The following is a 15,481-nucleotide window of genomic DNA, read 5'->3' as shown; positions in this document are numbered from 1 at the left end:
TAGAAATAATGCTCCATGCTGAAAATCAAACAGACCTTTACAGCTCATGGGTGTAGAGTAAAGATGAGAGAATGTGTTTGTGCCACTAGTTGTTTCAGTATAAACAGATGGAGAGTAAGGGTGGCTCACTGTTATGCGTGCTGTTGGCTTGAGTGTCAGAGCTAAGTCATGCCAATTGTACAGTTTGCCTCCCCTGACCATCTGGCTTAATCAATTTCTCCCTGTAAATGAACAACAATCCCATAAGTTACTGTGTTTGGAAATCTAGTTTCTGATGGAGGTACACACGTGGACAAAATGGTTGGTACCCCTCAGTTAAAGAAGAAAAACTCACAATTCTCACTGAAAGCACTTGAAACCTACAAAAGTAACAATAAATAAAAATTCATTGAAAATTAAATAATCAAAATCAGCCATTACTTTTGAAATGTTGATTAACATAATTATTAAAAAAAAAAAACTAATGAAATAGGGCTGCACAAAAATGATGGTACCCATAACTTAATATTTTGTTACACAACCTTTTGAGGCAATCACTGCAATTAAACGGTTTCTGTATTTGTCAATGAGCGTTCTGCAGCTGTCAGCAGGTATTTTGGCCCACTCCTCATGAGCAAACTGCTCCAGTTGTCTCAGGTTTGATGGGTGCCTTCTCCAAATGGCATGTTTCAGCTCCTTCCACAGATGTTCAATGGGATTCAGATCTGGGCTCATGGAAGGCCACTTTAGAATAGTCCAACGCTTTTCTCTCAGCCATTCTTGGGTGTTTTTGGCTGTGTGTTTTGGATCGTTGTCCTGTTGGAAGACCCATGACCTGCGACTGAGACCAAGCTTTCTGACACTAGGCAGCACATTTCTCTCCAGAATGCCTTGATAGTCGTCAGATTTCATTTTACCTTGCACACATTCAAGACACCCTGTGCCAGATGCAGCAAAGCAGCCCCAAAACATTGCTGAGCCTCCTCCATGTTTCACCGTAGGGACAGTGTTCTTTTCTTCATATGCTTGGTTTTTGAGTCTATGAACATAGAGTTGATGTGCCTTACCAAAAAGCTCCAGTTTGGTCTCATCTGTCCAGAGGACATTCTCCCAGAAGCTTTGTGGCTTGTCAACATGCATTTTTGCAAACTCCAGTCTCGCTTTTTTATGATTTTTTTTTCAGCAGTGGTCCCAGTCTCCCATGAAGTCCACTTTGGCTCAAACATCGACGAATGGTGCGATCTGACACTGATGTACCTTGGCCTTGGAGTTCACCTTTAATTTCTATGGAGGTTGTCCTGGGCTCTTTGGATACAATTCGAACGATCCGTCTCTTCAATCTGTCATCAATTTTCCTCTTGCGGCCACGTCCAGGGAGGTTGGCTACTGTCCCGTGGGTCTTGAACTTCTGAATAATATGAACCACTGTTGTCACAGGAACTTCAAGCTGTTTAGAGATGGTCTTATAGCCTGCACCTTTAAGATGTTTGTCTATAATTTTTTTTCGGATGTCCTGGGACAATTCTCTCCTCCGCTTTCTGTTGTCCATGTTCAGTGTGGTACACACCTTTTCACCAAACAGCAGAGTGACTACTTGTCTCCCTTTAAATAGGCAGACTGACTGATTATGAGTTTGGAAACACCTGTGATGTCAATCAAAGGACACACCTGAGTTAATCATGTCACTCTGGTCAAATAGTTTTCAATCTTTTATAGAGGTACCATCATTTTTGTCCAGCCCTATTTCATTAGTTTTTTAAAAAAAATAATTATGTTAATCAACATTTCAAAAGTAATGGCTGATTTTGATTATTTAATTTTCAATGAATTTTTATTTATTGTTACTTTTGTAGGTTTCAAGTGCTTTCAGTGAGAATTGTGGGTTTTTCCTTCTTTAACTGAGGGGTACCAACCATTTTGTCCACGTGTGTAACTCATTATGCGTGACTGCCTGCCAAATGGTGCAACACTGATACACAATGTGAGTGAAAAGCGGAATAACCGAAGTGTAATAACTAACCGGGTCAAAAAAGAACATTTAAAAAAAATGAAGTTTTCATGCAAATGTTCACAATTCAAAAAATTCTATGGAAAAATGCTTAAATGGTATTTTTCCTGTCAGGTCAAGTCCACTCTAAATTTACATTTAGAGTACACACTAAATTTCTGACCATTACCGCCCGCACCCACAGTGTGCATGTCCACTCTCGTCCGCACCGGCAAAACTTTGAGAATTTATGCCCGCACAATAATAGAAATGCATTGATTTTGTGTCTTCTCCCGTCCCGCAGGAGAAGACACGTCATTTTATAGGCTATTAATAAAGAGATTCACGGACAATTGAGAAACTTCTCCAAATGTCAGACTTGCCTTGCTTTGTCTTTGTGCTGTAAAGACCTTCTTTGAGCTTCCTTTCCACGTCATTTATTGACATCCTGTCGCTAGGCTACATCCCGACAGTGTTGCCAGGTGGGAAATGTAGTATTACTGTACCAGAGACATAAAATTATCGTATTTTGAGGAAAATTATCATACACCCGTCATAACTAAAATAACAAGTCTATTGATGCGTTATAGTTACTCTGGTGTTGAATAGCGTCTAACAGGCACTCACGGCTTTGCATCAGCAGTTGCGTTAGGCTAATTGTTCCCGTGAACAATGACGAGTGGGAACTAATGAGCCAAATAATGGGGCCTGGAGGCCACCTACTGTTAGGAACTTCTGAGGCAAACGCAAGCACGTCACTCGTAACTTTCATATAAAAGCATGATTGGCTTGAAACTTGTCACATGGAATTGGAAATGCCTTCAGGGTTCACAAAAAAAATCCGACAGACAGTTGCAACAGGCTGATTACAACCGATTACAACCACACATTCACAGAATGGTCAAATGATCATATATGTGGCCTTTTTTGAGATTATTGATCGTACACGGGGCAAAATTGTCATACAAATACAATAATTATCGTACACGTGACCTGGCAACACTACATCCTGATCCCGCAGTGTTTTTTTTTAGCTGCCCGCACCTGCCCGCAGCAAAGTTCATACTACCCGCTCCCGCAAGATTTGAGTTGGATCTGGCGGGACCCAGTCCCAATGCAGCCCTCTACATCATAGCACAGAAACAGCACTGGTTAAAGTTACCAATGATCTCCTAGTAGCCTCTGATAGCGGACTTGTGTCTGAGAGACTTGAACATGTTATTGGGATTAAAGGAACTGCATTAGGCTGGTTTAAGTCATATTTATCTGATAGATTCCAGTTTGTTCTTGTAAATGAAGAATCTTTCTCACACACCAGAGTAAGTCATGGAGTTCCTCAGGGTTCTGTGCTTGGACCGATTCTTTTTACTTTATACATGCTTCCATTAGGTAACATTATCAGACAGCATGGCATAAATTTCAATTTCTATGCTGATGATACTCAGCTGTACTTATCTATGAAACCAGATTAAACCAATAGGTTGGTCAGACTACAAGCCTGTCTTAAAGACATAAAGACCTGGATGACTCTGAACTGTCTGCTTTTAAATTCAGACAAAACTGAAGTTGTTCTCTTTGGACCTGAGCACTTCAGGGAGAAATTGTCTAGTTATATAGTTACTCTAGATGGTATTTCCTTGGCTTCTAGTTCTACAGTGAGGAACCTTGGAGTTATTTTTTATCAGAATTTATCATTTGACGCACATATAAAACTGGTTTCTAGGACTGCCTTCTTTCACCTTCGTAATATTGCTAAAATCAGGAACATCCTGTCTCAGGGTGATGCAGAGAAACTAGTTCATGCATTTGTTACTTCAGGATTGGACTACTGTAATTCCTTATTATTTGGCTGTCCCACATATTCTCTGAAAAGCCAAAATGCTGCAGCCAGAGTTCTGACCTGGTATTAATATAAAAGTAAGAATTTGATTTAGAGACTAGAAGTCAAGTTTAGTTCTGATGATTAAAGTTTGGGAATGTAGGGTTTTTCCTGCATAGAGAATTTGGTGGCGGTCGCCACCGCCAAATTCCTTACCGCCACCAGCTCACGGCTGCTTTTCAATCGGCAATTTCACCAATCGTTTCCCTGTCGGGATCTGTCATTTCATTCATATGCAACTGCAGTTGCACACAACCACCAGTAGTGACGGTGGCGCTGTGTCAAAATTAGCACCGGCCGACAAGTCAAACAAAGCATCTTTTAGCACCACATCCAGAGAGAGACGAAGAACAAGAAGTTTTCACTGCAACAAACACGGATGACAGATCGACAAAAAGGGGTTAGTATTGTTTCTTCTGTACTCGAACACATCCAGTTCCTTTGAAAAAGTTAATGTTACATACTAAATAAATTCATATTACCAGTACTAGTTAACGATATCAGTTTTGCAGGTATGGCGAAATGTAAGATCAGCGAATTTTTTACAAAACGAGTGCGAGAAGAGGAGAGATAAGACAGGTGAAGGAGTGTAGACACTGAAGACAGGCAGCTAAAAAGCAGTAATTCGTGTTATTGATGAAATGTGGTAAATTTGTCAGATACGAAAGCAGATGTTGAGAGACTATTTTCTGCACTCAATAGTGTAAGATATGATTGAGAACACTATCACAATTCATCTCTACACCAGAATCATGCAAAGTTTATCATGCATGAACTTTTTCTTTTTTAAAGATAAAAACACCCCTGTGCAACAGAGGCACTTGGATGTATGCTGTAAGGCGGTCTTTGATGGGCCACACCAGGAGGTCTTTGAGTATAAAGACTGCATCAGAATGTTCAACAGGATGAAACCAAGAAGGGCCAAATGTTCTGATCCTGGCAAGTCATTGACTACCTTGTGCAAGTCAATGGTGGTTAAGCTGCCATGTAACTGAACTGAATGTTCAACAAAGCACATAAAAATAAATGAATATGCTTTAAAATAATCCATCCATTTTTTTACCCGCTGAATCCATCGGTCGGGTCGAGGGGGGCTGGAGCCTATCCCAGTGGTTGCCTTAAAATAATACTTTTTTTTTAATTCATGTAATTACAACTCCTAAAATGGACTGCTAGTAAACCACTTGCATGAGCCAGTTGAAGGCATGGTACATGTGCACCTGTGAGCCCACGATCAGGTACCACCACCACCTCATTTTAAGCCAGGAAAAACCCTGGGAATGTGTGACCTACTGGTGACCTGTCCAGGGTGTACCCTGCCTCTCACCCAGTGACAGCTGGGATAGGCTCCCCCCGCGAGCCTGAGTTGAATTAAGCGGACATAGAAAATGGATGAATGTGTGAACAGTCAGGTGCTGTTAGTTACCTCAAAGTTGTATTCCTTGTCATTTCCAGTCCGAGAAATGCCCCTGAGCACAATTTCCTCAATATGAACTGCTGCAAAAATAAAGATCGATTTACATTGTTATTACTCAGTCTCTCCGACAATTTTAGAAACAAAAATGCATCTGCAACAGCAATGCAATTGGTATAGTTACAAAAATGCTTTAGTTTGGTGGCTGTGGGTCACTGGTTCGAGTTTATTCAGCAGTAACCCCCCAAAAAAAGATGAAACTTTGGTTTCATGATTACTTCAGTTAACTTCTGCACCTTCTGCAAATCAGAACAGCATTAGTATTAAATGCAGAAAGAGCAGTTTCCATTCACCTTCTCTTTGTGTTGTCCAGCGGCTGGAGCGTCGGCTCTGCAAAGGAGGGTGGGAGGATGTGTACTCTCCCAATCCTGGTGCTGAGGGCCCGTAGCCCCCCTGCTGACCTATCAGCTCCTGGAGACCACAACCATATCAGATTAGTTTCTGTATCATATTCATTAATACACATTTGGCTACTCTTAAATACCAGAGGCAAAAAATAAATAAATATCACCTTTCAATAAACTATAGTACCATTTATTTCTGTCAGACTCGCTGACTGAGAGTAAACAGCCCAAAGTAAACATATTAATGTGTGATTAACCAAGCACCACATGTAAACTCACTTAAAACGTTGAGTAGCGAACTACATATCAAGAGGATATATTTTCAGAACAGAAAATACGTAAAGTGACTGCCAAGCCACTGTATCCAAGTAAACACAGACTGGAGGATGCCTAATGAGAAACCAAAATGTGGCCATCTGACCATCAACAGGGATAAAGCAGTTATATGAGCACAAAAAACACCATAAACCTCCAAACTTCCAGCCATTCCCCTTTTTCTTTAGACGGTTTGGAGATAGATGGAATTCAAATCCAGCAAACTCATGAACGTTGAAGTGGTTGAAGACGCTCTGATAAGGACAGAAAATTGGGGTTTCCAACAGAAATCACCATATAGTTCAAATAATTTGGTACCAATTCAGTCACCTTCAACTGCAAATAGGTGCTGAAGTCAAGCAAGATGACTCCAGTCACCATAAGGTGCTCAGTTCTGGACTTCTACCGTGTTTACTTGATTGGCAGCTGTCTCTCACTCGCTCTGGCTGATTGCCACTCTTCTGTCTGACATTAGCTCCACCCAGGTTCCGTTCTGTATCCAAATTTGGACTTTTGGTTCCCAAGCTTTAAAAGCCAGATTGTGGATCTTGTTACACAGAGCAGGTTTACCAACTTATCTGGACACTTTAGTTAAAAGCAGAACAACTTAAACAGGAATGAACTTTGACAGATTTGTTTCACTGTGAATAAATTCAGTTCAGATATTCCTTTAAACCTTCTTGCATAAAAAGGAAGCCAACCGTGCCATTTCCATCTATCGGATGAGACATACCTGCCTGTCAGCAATCAGTCATTATCCTCGCTGCTCTATGTGACAAATAAATGTGTTCTTAATATAATGGATTTATGTGGGGTTTCCTCAATACTACCCAAACAATTGTGCATGTCCGTCTGATCGCTATCTGCAGATTATGTATTAAATTCCATTTCTAGCCATTCATATATGTATTGTGTGTGTATTTTTGCTTCAGTTGTAGTTAGTTTCTAAAACCTCGTTTTTTTTTCTACAAGTTATTTATTTCCACGTTTTCCAGTATTGTTTGCTGTTCTTTACTCTTTTGCTGCTGTAGGTTTTTTGAGATTCCCTGGATGGGACAAAGAGGGTCCATCTTATCTCATCTTAACTGCATGGTGAGAAGATTTAAAAATCAAAGGCAATGTCTACAGCTACTATGTAACAACATTCCTTTAACATCTTTCATTTCACAATGACTTCTACTTGTTTTTTCTTCAGACCGAGCCACTAAACAAGAGATGAGGTGCTGAAACGGGAAAAAAGCAGCTAAAGCTTGCTCTTGTACTTAAAATCAGACTTGGTTAAGCGCCATTAGAACAGCACATACACACGGCAGGTGATGTCCCCCATCAACAAAACGTCTTGATTACAGGTGGAAATAACCAGCTGCTGCACTGTTGTATTAGAGTTAGAACCTGAAAACTCTAGTGCTGTGAATTACTGGTTTATCGGACACAAACCAGCTGTACATTCTAATCGTTAATCAGACGCTGTCGCAACAATTCTTGGTTTTACGTCCGCGTAAAGCTTCACTTAGAGCACAAGTGAGCATCGAGGGAACATATTGATGACTTCGACTGCATTTGGTAGCATGAATCAATAGCATCAAGTTGCATATTGGGAATGTGAACAAAGCAAAAGATTCCGAAGTATCCCAAACACCTGAACGTGTTGGTGAAGCTGGTTGAAACCGCCTGGCCAGCTTTAGCTGGTGGCTAACGTGTTAGCTAACTCAGTTAGCCGGAGCAATAGGTGTGCTAAAGCGGATGACAGCTATTGCTGGGAAACGTTTTTTTGTAATTGGTCTTTAACATGCTTTGTCAATATGCAGTTTAACACAGACTTTGAAACATTAAAAAGCTATACGTATGGGTTTTGCGCAGATTTCCAACCTGTTGTGCAGGTCTGCCACCATAAGAAAGCAGGTTGTAGTTATTAGCTATAAGAGCATTTTTCAAGGCACTAATGCTGGTTATTGCTCATTACCTTTGCCTGGGCGTTTTTTCTAAGCTGCCTATGTCGTCTTTCCTCCTCCAAGACCTGCTCTATTTTCTCAAGTTGTCCTCGGACAACTTCCCGTTGGTGGAAGTGGAAAGCTGGGTGTAGCGAGGCCATTGTAAAAAGCAGAGCTAGCTGCTCCAGAGCCCCTGCCGCTGTGTCGCTGGCGGAGAGCTCGCAGATCTGCTCTGACCGCCCGTATACATTTCCCTCCTGACACGGAGGATACAATGAGTGGTGGTGAGGGTCCCTGAATGAAGGAAGGGAGTAGTCATAATTTCTATAGAACAAGGCCAGATCTACACTGCTAAGTATCCGAGATAGTATTCCAGCGCATTCCCTGCTGTCTGATCCGAGGAGGGACAAGCATACCAGGAGTTTGGACCTAACCACTGGGTCAAAGACGTCTGTTAAAACTCCCAGGTCGCTCAGGTTGTTTGCTCGACACTCAAAATCCCGTAAAACGTGATAGTCTTTTCTAGCAAGATCTTCCAAGTAAGATGCAAAAAAACGGAGCTCCAGGGGTTGACACATATGTAGCAGCCCGCACATGAACTCAATCCGCTTAGCAGGGTTTAGATGCAGGCCGAACCACTCAAAAACGCTTTCCTTGTCCAGCTGTGACGCAAATACATGAGATCTTGGGGACTCCTGGAGCCTGTCGTACACCGAGGAGGCAGATGCCGCCCTGGGACCTTGTTGGGACTCCGACGGATCCAATGAATCGTCCTCAGCCGTGTCATCGCCTCTTTCCTCGCCCGTTTTCATCGGTAGCTTCATATTCAGCATTATCAGCGTTACAAGAGAGGCTTCAGAGTGCAAACACAAGACCAATATACATTATTGACAATTAACACCGTTTCGTTATACTAAAAAAATAGATGCGAACTGTCAACCTTTTAACGGTGTTTTTACTGTTAGCTAATCTTCTGTCTCGGCGACAGTGCTGAAGCTGTTTTTTTTTCCGCGAGTGACTTTCTTCTTCTACTCATATTTTTCGACAGAGTGCTTATAGCTGGTGAGTACGTTGCTGCCATCAAGCGCCTGTTAGTGGACTTGCTATAATCTGCGGAGGCAGTGAATGTAAATACTCATAAAACCAAAAGAAGAAAAAACAATACAATGCTTTGAAGTGCCACGTCCCGGCTGTGATTTTGATTAGTTAACATCAGAATGATAAAACAACAAACCTAATACTAGCCCTAACCACTGTTAATTTAATACACTCCAAATTCTAATTGTTCCAAATTGGGATACAGATTAATATCTCTGGACACCAAGGAAGAGGTTCATGCTTAACAGTGGATGTAATCTCCATTGTCAGGTGTGAAGCCAATGCAGAGGTCCCTAACAGTGCAAAATCCCAGACCACTACCAGGTTCAAATTGTGAACCCTGATGAAGCAGGGAAGATATAGAGATGCCCTCACGGTGAGGAGAGTAAAGGGACCTGTTACCTGGATCCATACTCTGGAGCAGTTTTACGGAAACTGCTACACTGCTTCTTCTGAAATTCCTGTACATTGAAAACTAGACTTTAGGGCTGAGTGGATCCATTTTGTCTGTTTTTACAGCAGTTTTACAGTGGCTGGGTGAAAGATTCTAATATTTTAACTATGTGTTAGTTTTACTGAATCAGTGGATTATATTTGTCCTTTTTCAGTTTTCTTTAGCATTTGGTTACATTGAGCAGAAATAGACTGAGACATGATTTTAGAGGTTAGTTCTACAGTGTACACCTTAAAACACAATTTTGAAGGTGTGCTGGGTCCCTGCATATGCACTTGCAAAGCAAGTCACATAATCAGATTATGTCAAGGAAACAAACCCAATTACCTAAAATTCAATGCAGCATGTCAACTTCATGTTCTCCACAAATAAGATGGTCCTACCAGTTTTCTCAGTTCTGATATCTTATTTGCTTTAAAGGACAGACTAAATTCCACTAAATAGTATCTGAACCTCCTAAGAAATTGGTTTGTTGGGTAAATTCAATTAACTATTTTGAAGAGAACTTCCATGACCATGTTGTTGACTTAATATTTGTTGTAGTGAGTCCATAATGAATCCCATTTGATATTCAGAAAGTTCATATTCCACAGATCCCTGTTTCCGGGACCTGTAGGGCAGTGAATCAGAAGTCTGAACAATTTGTTGTTGCATTTCTTATCCTACATACTGATGTCATTCAATAGAACATTATTCTTGGATGTTGACTGCTTGTTAGATCTGCCCTGTAATAACAGCCAAAACACTGTTGTCACACAACTTTTAAGTCTGAAACTACAACAGACTGGACATGTGCACAAACTTCTCTATTTCACAGTTTCTGTTCAGACTGGACTACATCAAGACTACAACAATTACAGAGCTCCCGGGGAAGCTTTGATTAATATAACTTCTTCAGCGACCACTGAAGTCTACAGTCATGTGAGATTATTGCATTAATCAATAATTAAAAAAAAAGAAATTCTCAAAGGGGTTTGGAGGTTTGAAACTTGAATTTTTGTGAAAGCAACATATAAATTTGGTCAAAACTTCTTGACAAGTTTTATTCAATGTAAACAAGATATGTTGACAGAACTAAATGACCATGTGTGCATTGTGAGTTGCATTTAACATTTGTGATCGGTGGATTGACAGTAAGAAGTTTTATCATCATCATCCTTTGGTTTATCCAGACAAATGACTTTTTAGAGCCATACTGCTTCAATTAAGAATGAATTATTCATGTAATTTATGTGCTAACATATTGTACTACATGGTTCTCGTTTGTAAATCTCAATCAGTGTGAAACTGTACGCACTTTCACAACCCTCATGTCCACTCCCATTTTCTGTCGTGAGTGAATGTGGGCTTTCCCTGCACTCATCAACGGAGCAGAGAAAAGGGAAATCAGCTTGATCTGATTATCTCAGTTCTGTAATTATAAAACTGCTGAATTAAAAAAGTAAAAAGAGATCAGCTCTGTAAGTTCTGAGCAAAAGATCCTGCAGAGGTAAAAAAAAAAAGGTTGGATCGTTTAACCATTGACCAAAACACTTATCAGCTCACACACCACATCGGGGCTGCAGGAGGAGGACCACCAGCTCCTGTTCTATCCGCAGCAGATGAACACACAGCCTGAACAGTAAACAGTCTGTGTGGAGATGATCAGACATGCTGATGGACAGATGCATTATGGGATGTAGAACAGGCCACAGAGCCTCATAGGGTTTTAAGATGCATTTATAGAAAAACCTAAATACTGATAACTTAAACGTCTAAAATCATAACATTAGAATCGTGGAACAATATATATAACTATATAAATGATGAAAAAAGGAAACAGCTGAAGGTGTCTGTGGTGAGGATGATATTTCACTTCGCATACCACTGACTGACGTCATGTTGTTTTATTTATGACCAATTCGTTTGACTAAAATGTGTGTCTGTACAAATTTAAGATAGGTTTTGAATCTATAAATATGTTGAATAGGCGGTATCTGTCACACAGCTGTTTCCATACATAAAGCTGTGACTTTACACAACACTGCCCTCTAGAGAATGAAAGTGGAAATTGATGATAATAGGAACCCAGGATGAGCATGCAGAAGTCTGGCGCAGCTTTGTCACCTCTTTATTTGAATATGTTCCATACAGTTACAGCGACTCCTCAGACAGATGCAAAATAGTTAAAATGAATGTTTTCCCTATTCAGGGTACAATACGAACTCTTCGCAATGTCCATTCAGTAGATTATTACATTTACTGACTCTCTTCTGTCTCAAACTAAATCTCAGAGATTATTATTGCCATCTGTTTTATCCAGTCATAAATGATGTGGTTAGAAAGGTGGTTAGCAGGATGCGTTTCAGCTTGGATTAGAAGCTGTTGACAGAGTTGCAACTTTTAAAGTTCAAGCTGGCAACATTTTTAGCATTTTATTATGGCTAAACAAAGATTTAACCACCATTTTTAGCCAAAGAAATAAAAAACAAACACGTAGGTACCAGCTGGACAAATGAATGTTTTATTCCTCCTGTGTCGTCAGTCTTTTACCTCGGAGATCAACACTTCTACAGGGATCCAACATATGCTTTTACATCTCCTGTGGGGAAGTTTCTGTAACTGTAATTTAATCAAACCCATGAGCTGCTGCAGTGAAAACATGCTCGTAGCTAAACCACAGCGCTAACACACTTTATCATATATCTACTGATCAAGATTTTCAACACATGGTTTTGTTATCAGAAACCACGACCAGACTGAGGCTCAGGCTGCTACTTTCCCTTAGCTCACTGCTGTACCTGAGCGTCTTCACAAACTCATTACAGTGAGTATTTTTCTCCTCATATTTCATATGAAAATAAATGTTGAATGTTATGAAAGATTTAACCCAATTCATTTTCACACAGATGTGATTGTGTGTGCATGAGTGTGTGTGTCCACATCTGATCCACATTGGTCTGTTGTCACTTTTTGTGGTGAAGCTGGCTATGATTTACAAAGGCTGCCCTGACACTCCCACCACTCCCTCTGCCAACCAGAGGCAGGACTGCCACTGCAGAGTCAGGACTCCTTACTCTTCACCTTCAGCCTGCAAAGTGGGATTCATCACCAACTTCCAGCTGCTGAGAGAGAAAGGTAAGGCCTTGTCAATAGTACTATACTACATGTACTAATATATATTGGGTTTTTATTAAGGCTTAGCCTATTCAAATAGCATGCCAACAATATCTCAGTTTGCTTTTAGAAAATTAAGTGATCTCAGCTCATATTGGCAGTAATTGTTGGAGCATATTTAGCATCTTAGCACATGTCCTCACTAGCGTTTGCTTCAAACTTCCAACATGAAGTTACCATGATATGGGTTTGGTTTGTCCACAAGTGATCAGCCTACAGCACAATGAGAAGACAAGCTAAATATACAGTATAACAACATACATCAGGCTCTCTGATTATGGGTCAGAGAGGCCCTTGGCTTCATGGCGAAGCACCAGTTCTTTCTGTGTCTCTTGGCATTTCAAACTTACGCTGTTAGATGAGTCTGTTTCCTGAAATAACTTCTAATTACTACATGTACAACTGCAGAATGAACTGGAAATGACGAAGGTGTGTGGGATGGTTTTCAAGATGTCCATGGGATGAGCCTGGGTGTAATTTCATCACATAATGTTCCATCACTTTACTGCCTGTCCTCAGGAGTAGTCAGAGTTACCTATCAAGAGCTTTTGGTTATGATCAGACATTATCATCAGACTGTGGAAAACTGTCAAAGACTGTAGAAATATTGGGTTAAAATGTCAACATTTCCTCATTCTGACAAAAAGGGGAACTCTGTGATATCTGAAGTACACCTTTACGAAAACAATGTGCTCCTTTATGACAGATATATTTATCCCTTTTACTTTTCCTCTGAGATCTGCCAAGAGCATGTATGTAATACAGACAGAGAAAATGTGAACACGTTTGTAATCCTCACAATTTAATATAGATCAAGTAATATAATATGGAACCAGCACAGGACAGAAATGTTCTGGGCAATTATGAATAGATTAAAGTACATTACAGGTGTCAACACATAATAACATAGTTAAAGAAGTAAGGAAATGTATTGAATATGATCTACAAATTAAAATTCTGGCAGATGTCTCATAATTCAATACAGTGACAGAAAAATACTCCTAACCATCTGCGAGAAATGTGTGGATGTGTGTTTGTATGTGGTAGTACCAGACTTACTCTCTGCAGACATATATACAGAGCGATCCCAGCAGCAACTGAGTACAAGGAATGCTCTGTGATTCTGTAGCCAACGGAGGCAGCTGATGTGGTTGGTGTACTGCACTCTTAGTTTGCCAAATGTGGAGGGAGGTTTCAGAGGAATTCAGGTTCAGTACCCACTTATCCACATGCTTGCCGATAAAGAATAATTTGTTTTAAAAAGCAAGACTGAGGCATAATGGTACAGATATATTCTGTAGCTGGATATGAGGAGGAACTACAAAAAGTATGCGTTACAGGGTAGGAATGCTTTTGTAGATAGTTCCGCATTTTTAGTGTTTCACTGTTCACAAAAAAATGTTTATGCTCTTACTCAGATTCAGTCAAATTTCCAGAAAATTGACATAACAAAATCCAGTTTAACTGACCCTTACGATCTATGTGAACGTTATGATTTGATTTGAACATGTTATACAGGTTGGGTTAGGGGGTTATGATGCATGCTGAGTTGCATACAAGAACAAACATTTATCAAGAGCGATTAAAATGATTGTTTAGACCAGTGGTTCCCAACCCCTGTTCCGTGGACCGGTAGCTCTTCCTACCGGCCTGAAATGGCTCATAATTTGTTTTTTTATATTATGAACCATCATGCTGAGTCTATGAGAGCCCCTGTGACGGCTTTGTGGATCATAAGTTCCTGACACTGGAACCTGTCGGACTAATTAGCAATGCACAGGTGCCGTAACCTAGGTTACGGTGCAGCATTAAGGGCCGATGCAGAGATGAGTGGACCTCAGCAAACCTCCATGAGCCGTTTCCTCATGGGTTGTTCGAGTAAAAGAAAGAGTGATGATCAGGGTGCGAACTACGGGGGAGCCAGGGGGGTCCTGATTTGTGAAATTTTGGGGAGGGTCTCTAAAATATTGGCAAAATGCTGGTTTTTCCCATGCATTTCCTCTTCGTTTTGTTTTTTGTTCTTTTTGTACTGTCATAACCATGGATCATGTGTAAAATTAGGCTGTTTTTAATGTATGATTTGTGCACGAGGGTGATTATTGCTATTTCAATTTAATAAAGATGTCGGCCTGCATGCAATTCTTGTCCTCACCATTGAAGCGTGGGGGCGCTGTGTCTTAAACCGAACGTTACTTAATCTTTAAATATAAATCATTTTTAAAAAACCGCTCAATTTTGGTGCTAAATAATAAGTTCATCATGTCTAAAAGAAGGCAAATCTACTTGCACATTTTGGATTTACTAAGAAATTGAAGACGAACGTCTCTGAGGAGGGGATATGGGGGGGGGGGGGGGGGGGATAGGGGGGGAGATTTATGATATTGCCGGGGATATTGAGGGACAATTGCTAGACAGAATAAAAGCATCTCTGTGGTACGCAATACAAGTGGACGAATCCACTGATGTAGAAAATAAGGCAATAATGTTGGTGTATGTCCGATGAGGATGAGGTGCATGAAGATTTACTCCGTTGTCTTTCACTTCCGAGCTCAACCATCGGCGCAGAAATATTCAGAGTATTGAAGGAATACACTGCAGACAGACGGGCCGGTTGTCGGGGTTTACCGCCAAACTGAAAGAAGTGGCGCCGGAATGCGAGGCAACTAGTGTTGGGAACTTCGACTCTTTTGACTGAATCGGATCATTTACTCTCGAACAGTAAATTGAACGAATCTTTGAACGAATCATTTCGTTCATTTTTCCAGCAGGTGGCGCTGTAGCCCTACTGTGGGCGTTGCACAAAATGGCCACGGTTCTAAACACTTAACACTGAAGGAAACATAGTTTGCTTCAGCTGAGCTGAC

At 40.6% G+C, this 15,481-nt stretch overlaps 2 protein-coding genes across 3 annotated transcripts in view; one reads left to right on the top strand and one right to left on the bottom strand.

The window, feature by feature from the left end:
- Positions 1-8,915, bottom strand: part of zcchc2 (zinc finger, CCHC domain containing 2) — a 35,817-nt gene extending 26,902 nt beyond the window's left edge. The window contains exons 1-3 of one of the 2 annotated variants that reach the window (XM_072378786.1): positions 7,942-8,915; positions 5,613-5,730; positions 5,272-5,342 (exon numbers count right to left, since the gene is read on the bottom strand). In XM_072378786.1, the coding sequence (XP_072234887.1) occupies positions 5,272-5,342; positions 5,613-5,730; positions 7,942-8,742 (990 nt within the window). In that variant the 5' untranslated portion in view covers positions 8,743-8,915. The remainder of the gene's footprint in view (positions 1-5,271; positions 5,343-5,612; positions 5,731-7,941) is intronic. The other variant, XM_072378787.1, reaches the window with a different exon arrangement.
- Positions 8,916-12,478: 3,563 nt separating this feature from the next.
- LOC140284795 (uncharacterized) overlaps positions 12,479-15,481 on the top strand; it is a 141,762-nt gene continuing 138,759 nt past the window's right edge. The window contains exon 1 of the mRNA XM_072378790.1: positions 12,479-12,578. The gene's annotated coding sequence lies outside the window, so the exon portion shown is untranslated. The remainder of the gene's footprint in view (positions 12,579-15,481) is intronic.

This window comes from Leuresthes tenuis, unplaced genomic scaffold (genome assembly GCF_036924035.1).
Source record: "Leuresthes tenuis unplaced genomic scaffold, fLeuTen1.0.hap1 SCAF_24, whole genome shotgun sequence".
Taxonomy (NCBI): domain Eukaryota; kingdom Metazoa; phylum Chordata; class Actinopteri; order Atheriniformes; family Atherinopsidae; genus Leuresthes; species Leuresthes tenuis.
Note: the sequence above shows the minus strand (reverse complement) of the source record. Positions and strands in the feature narration are given on the sequence as shown.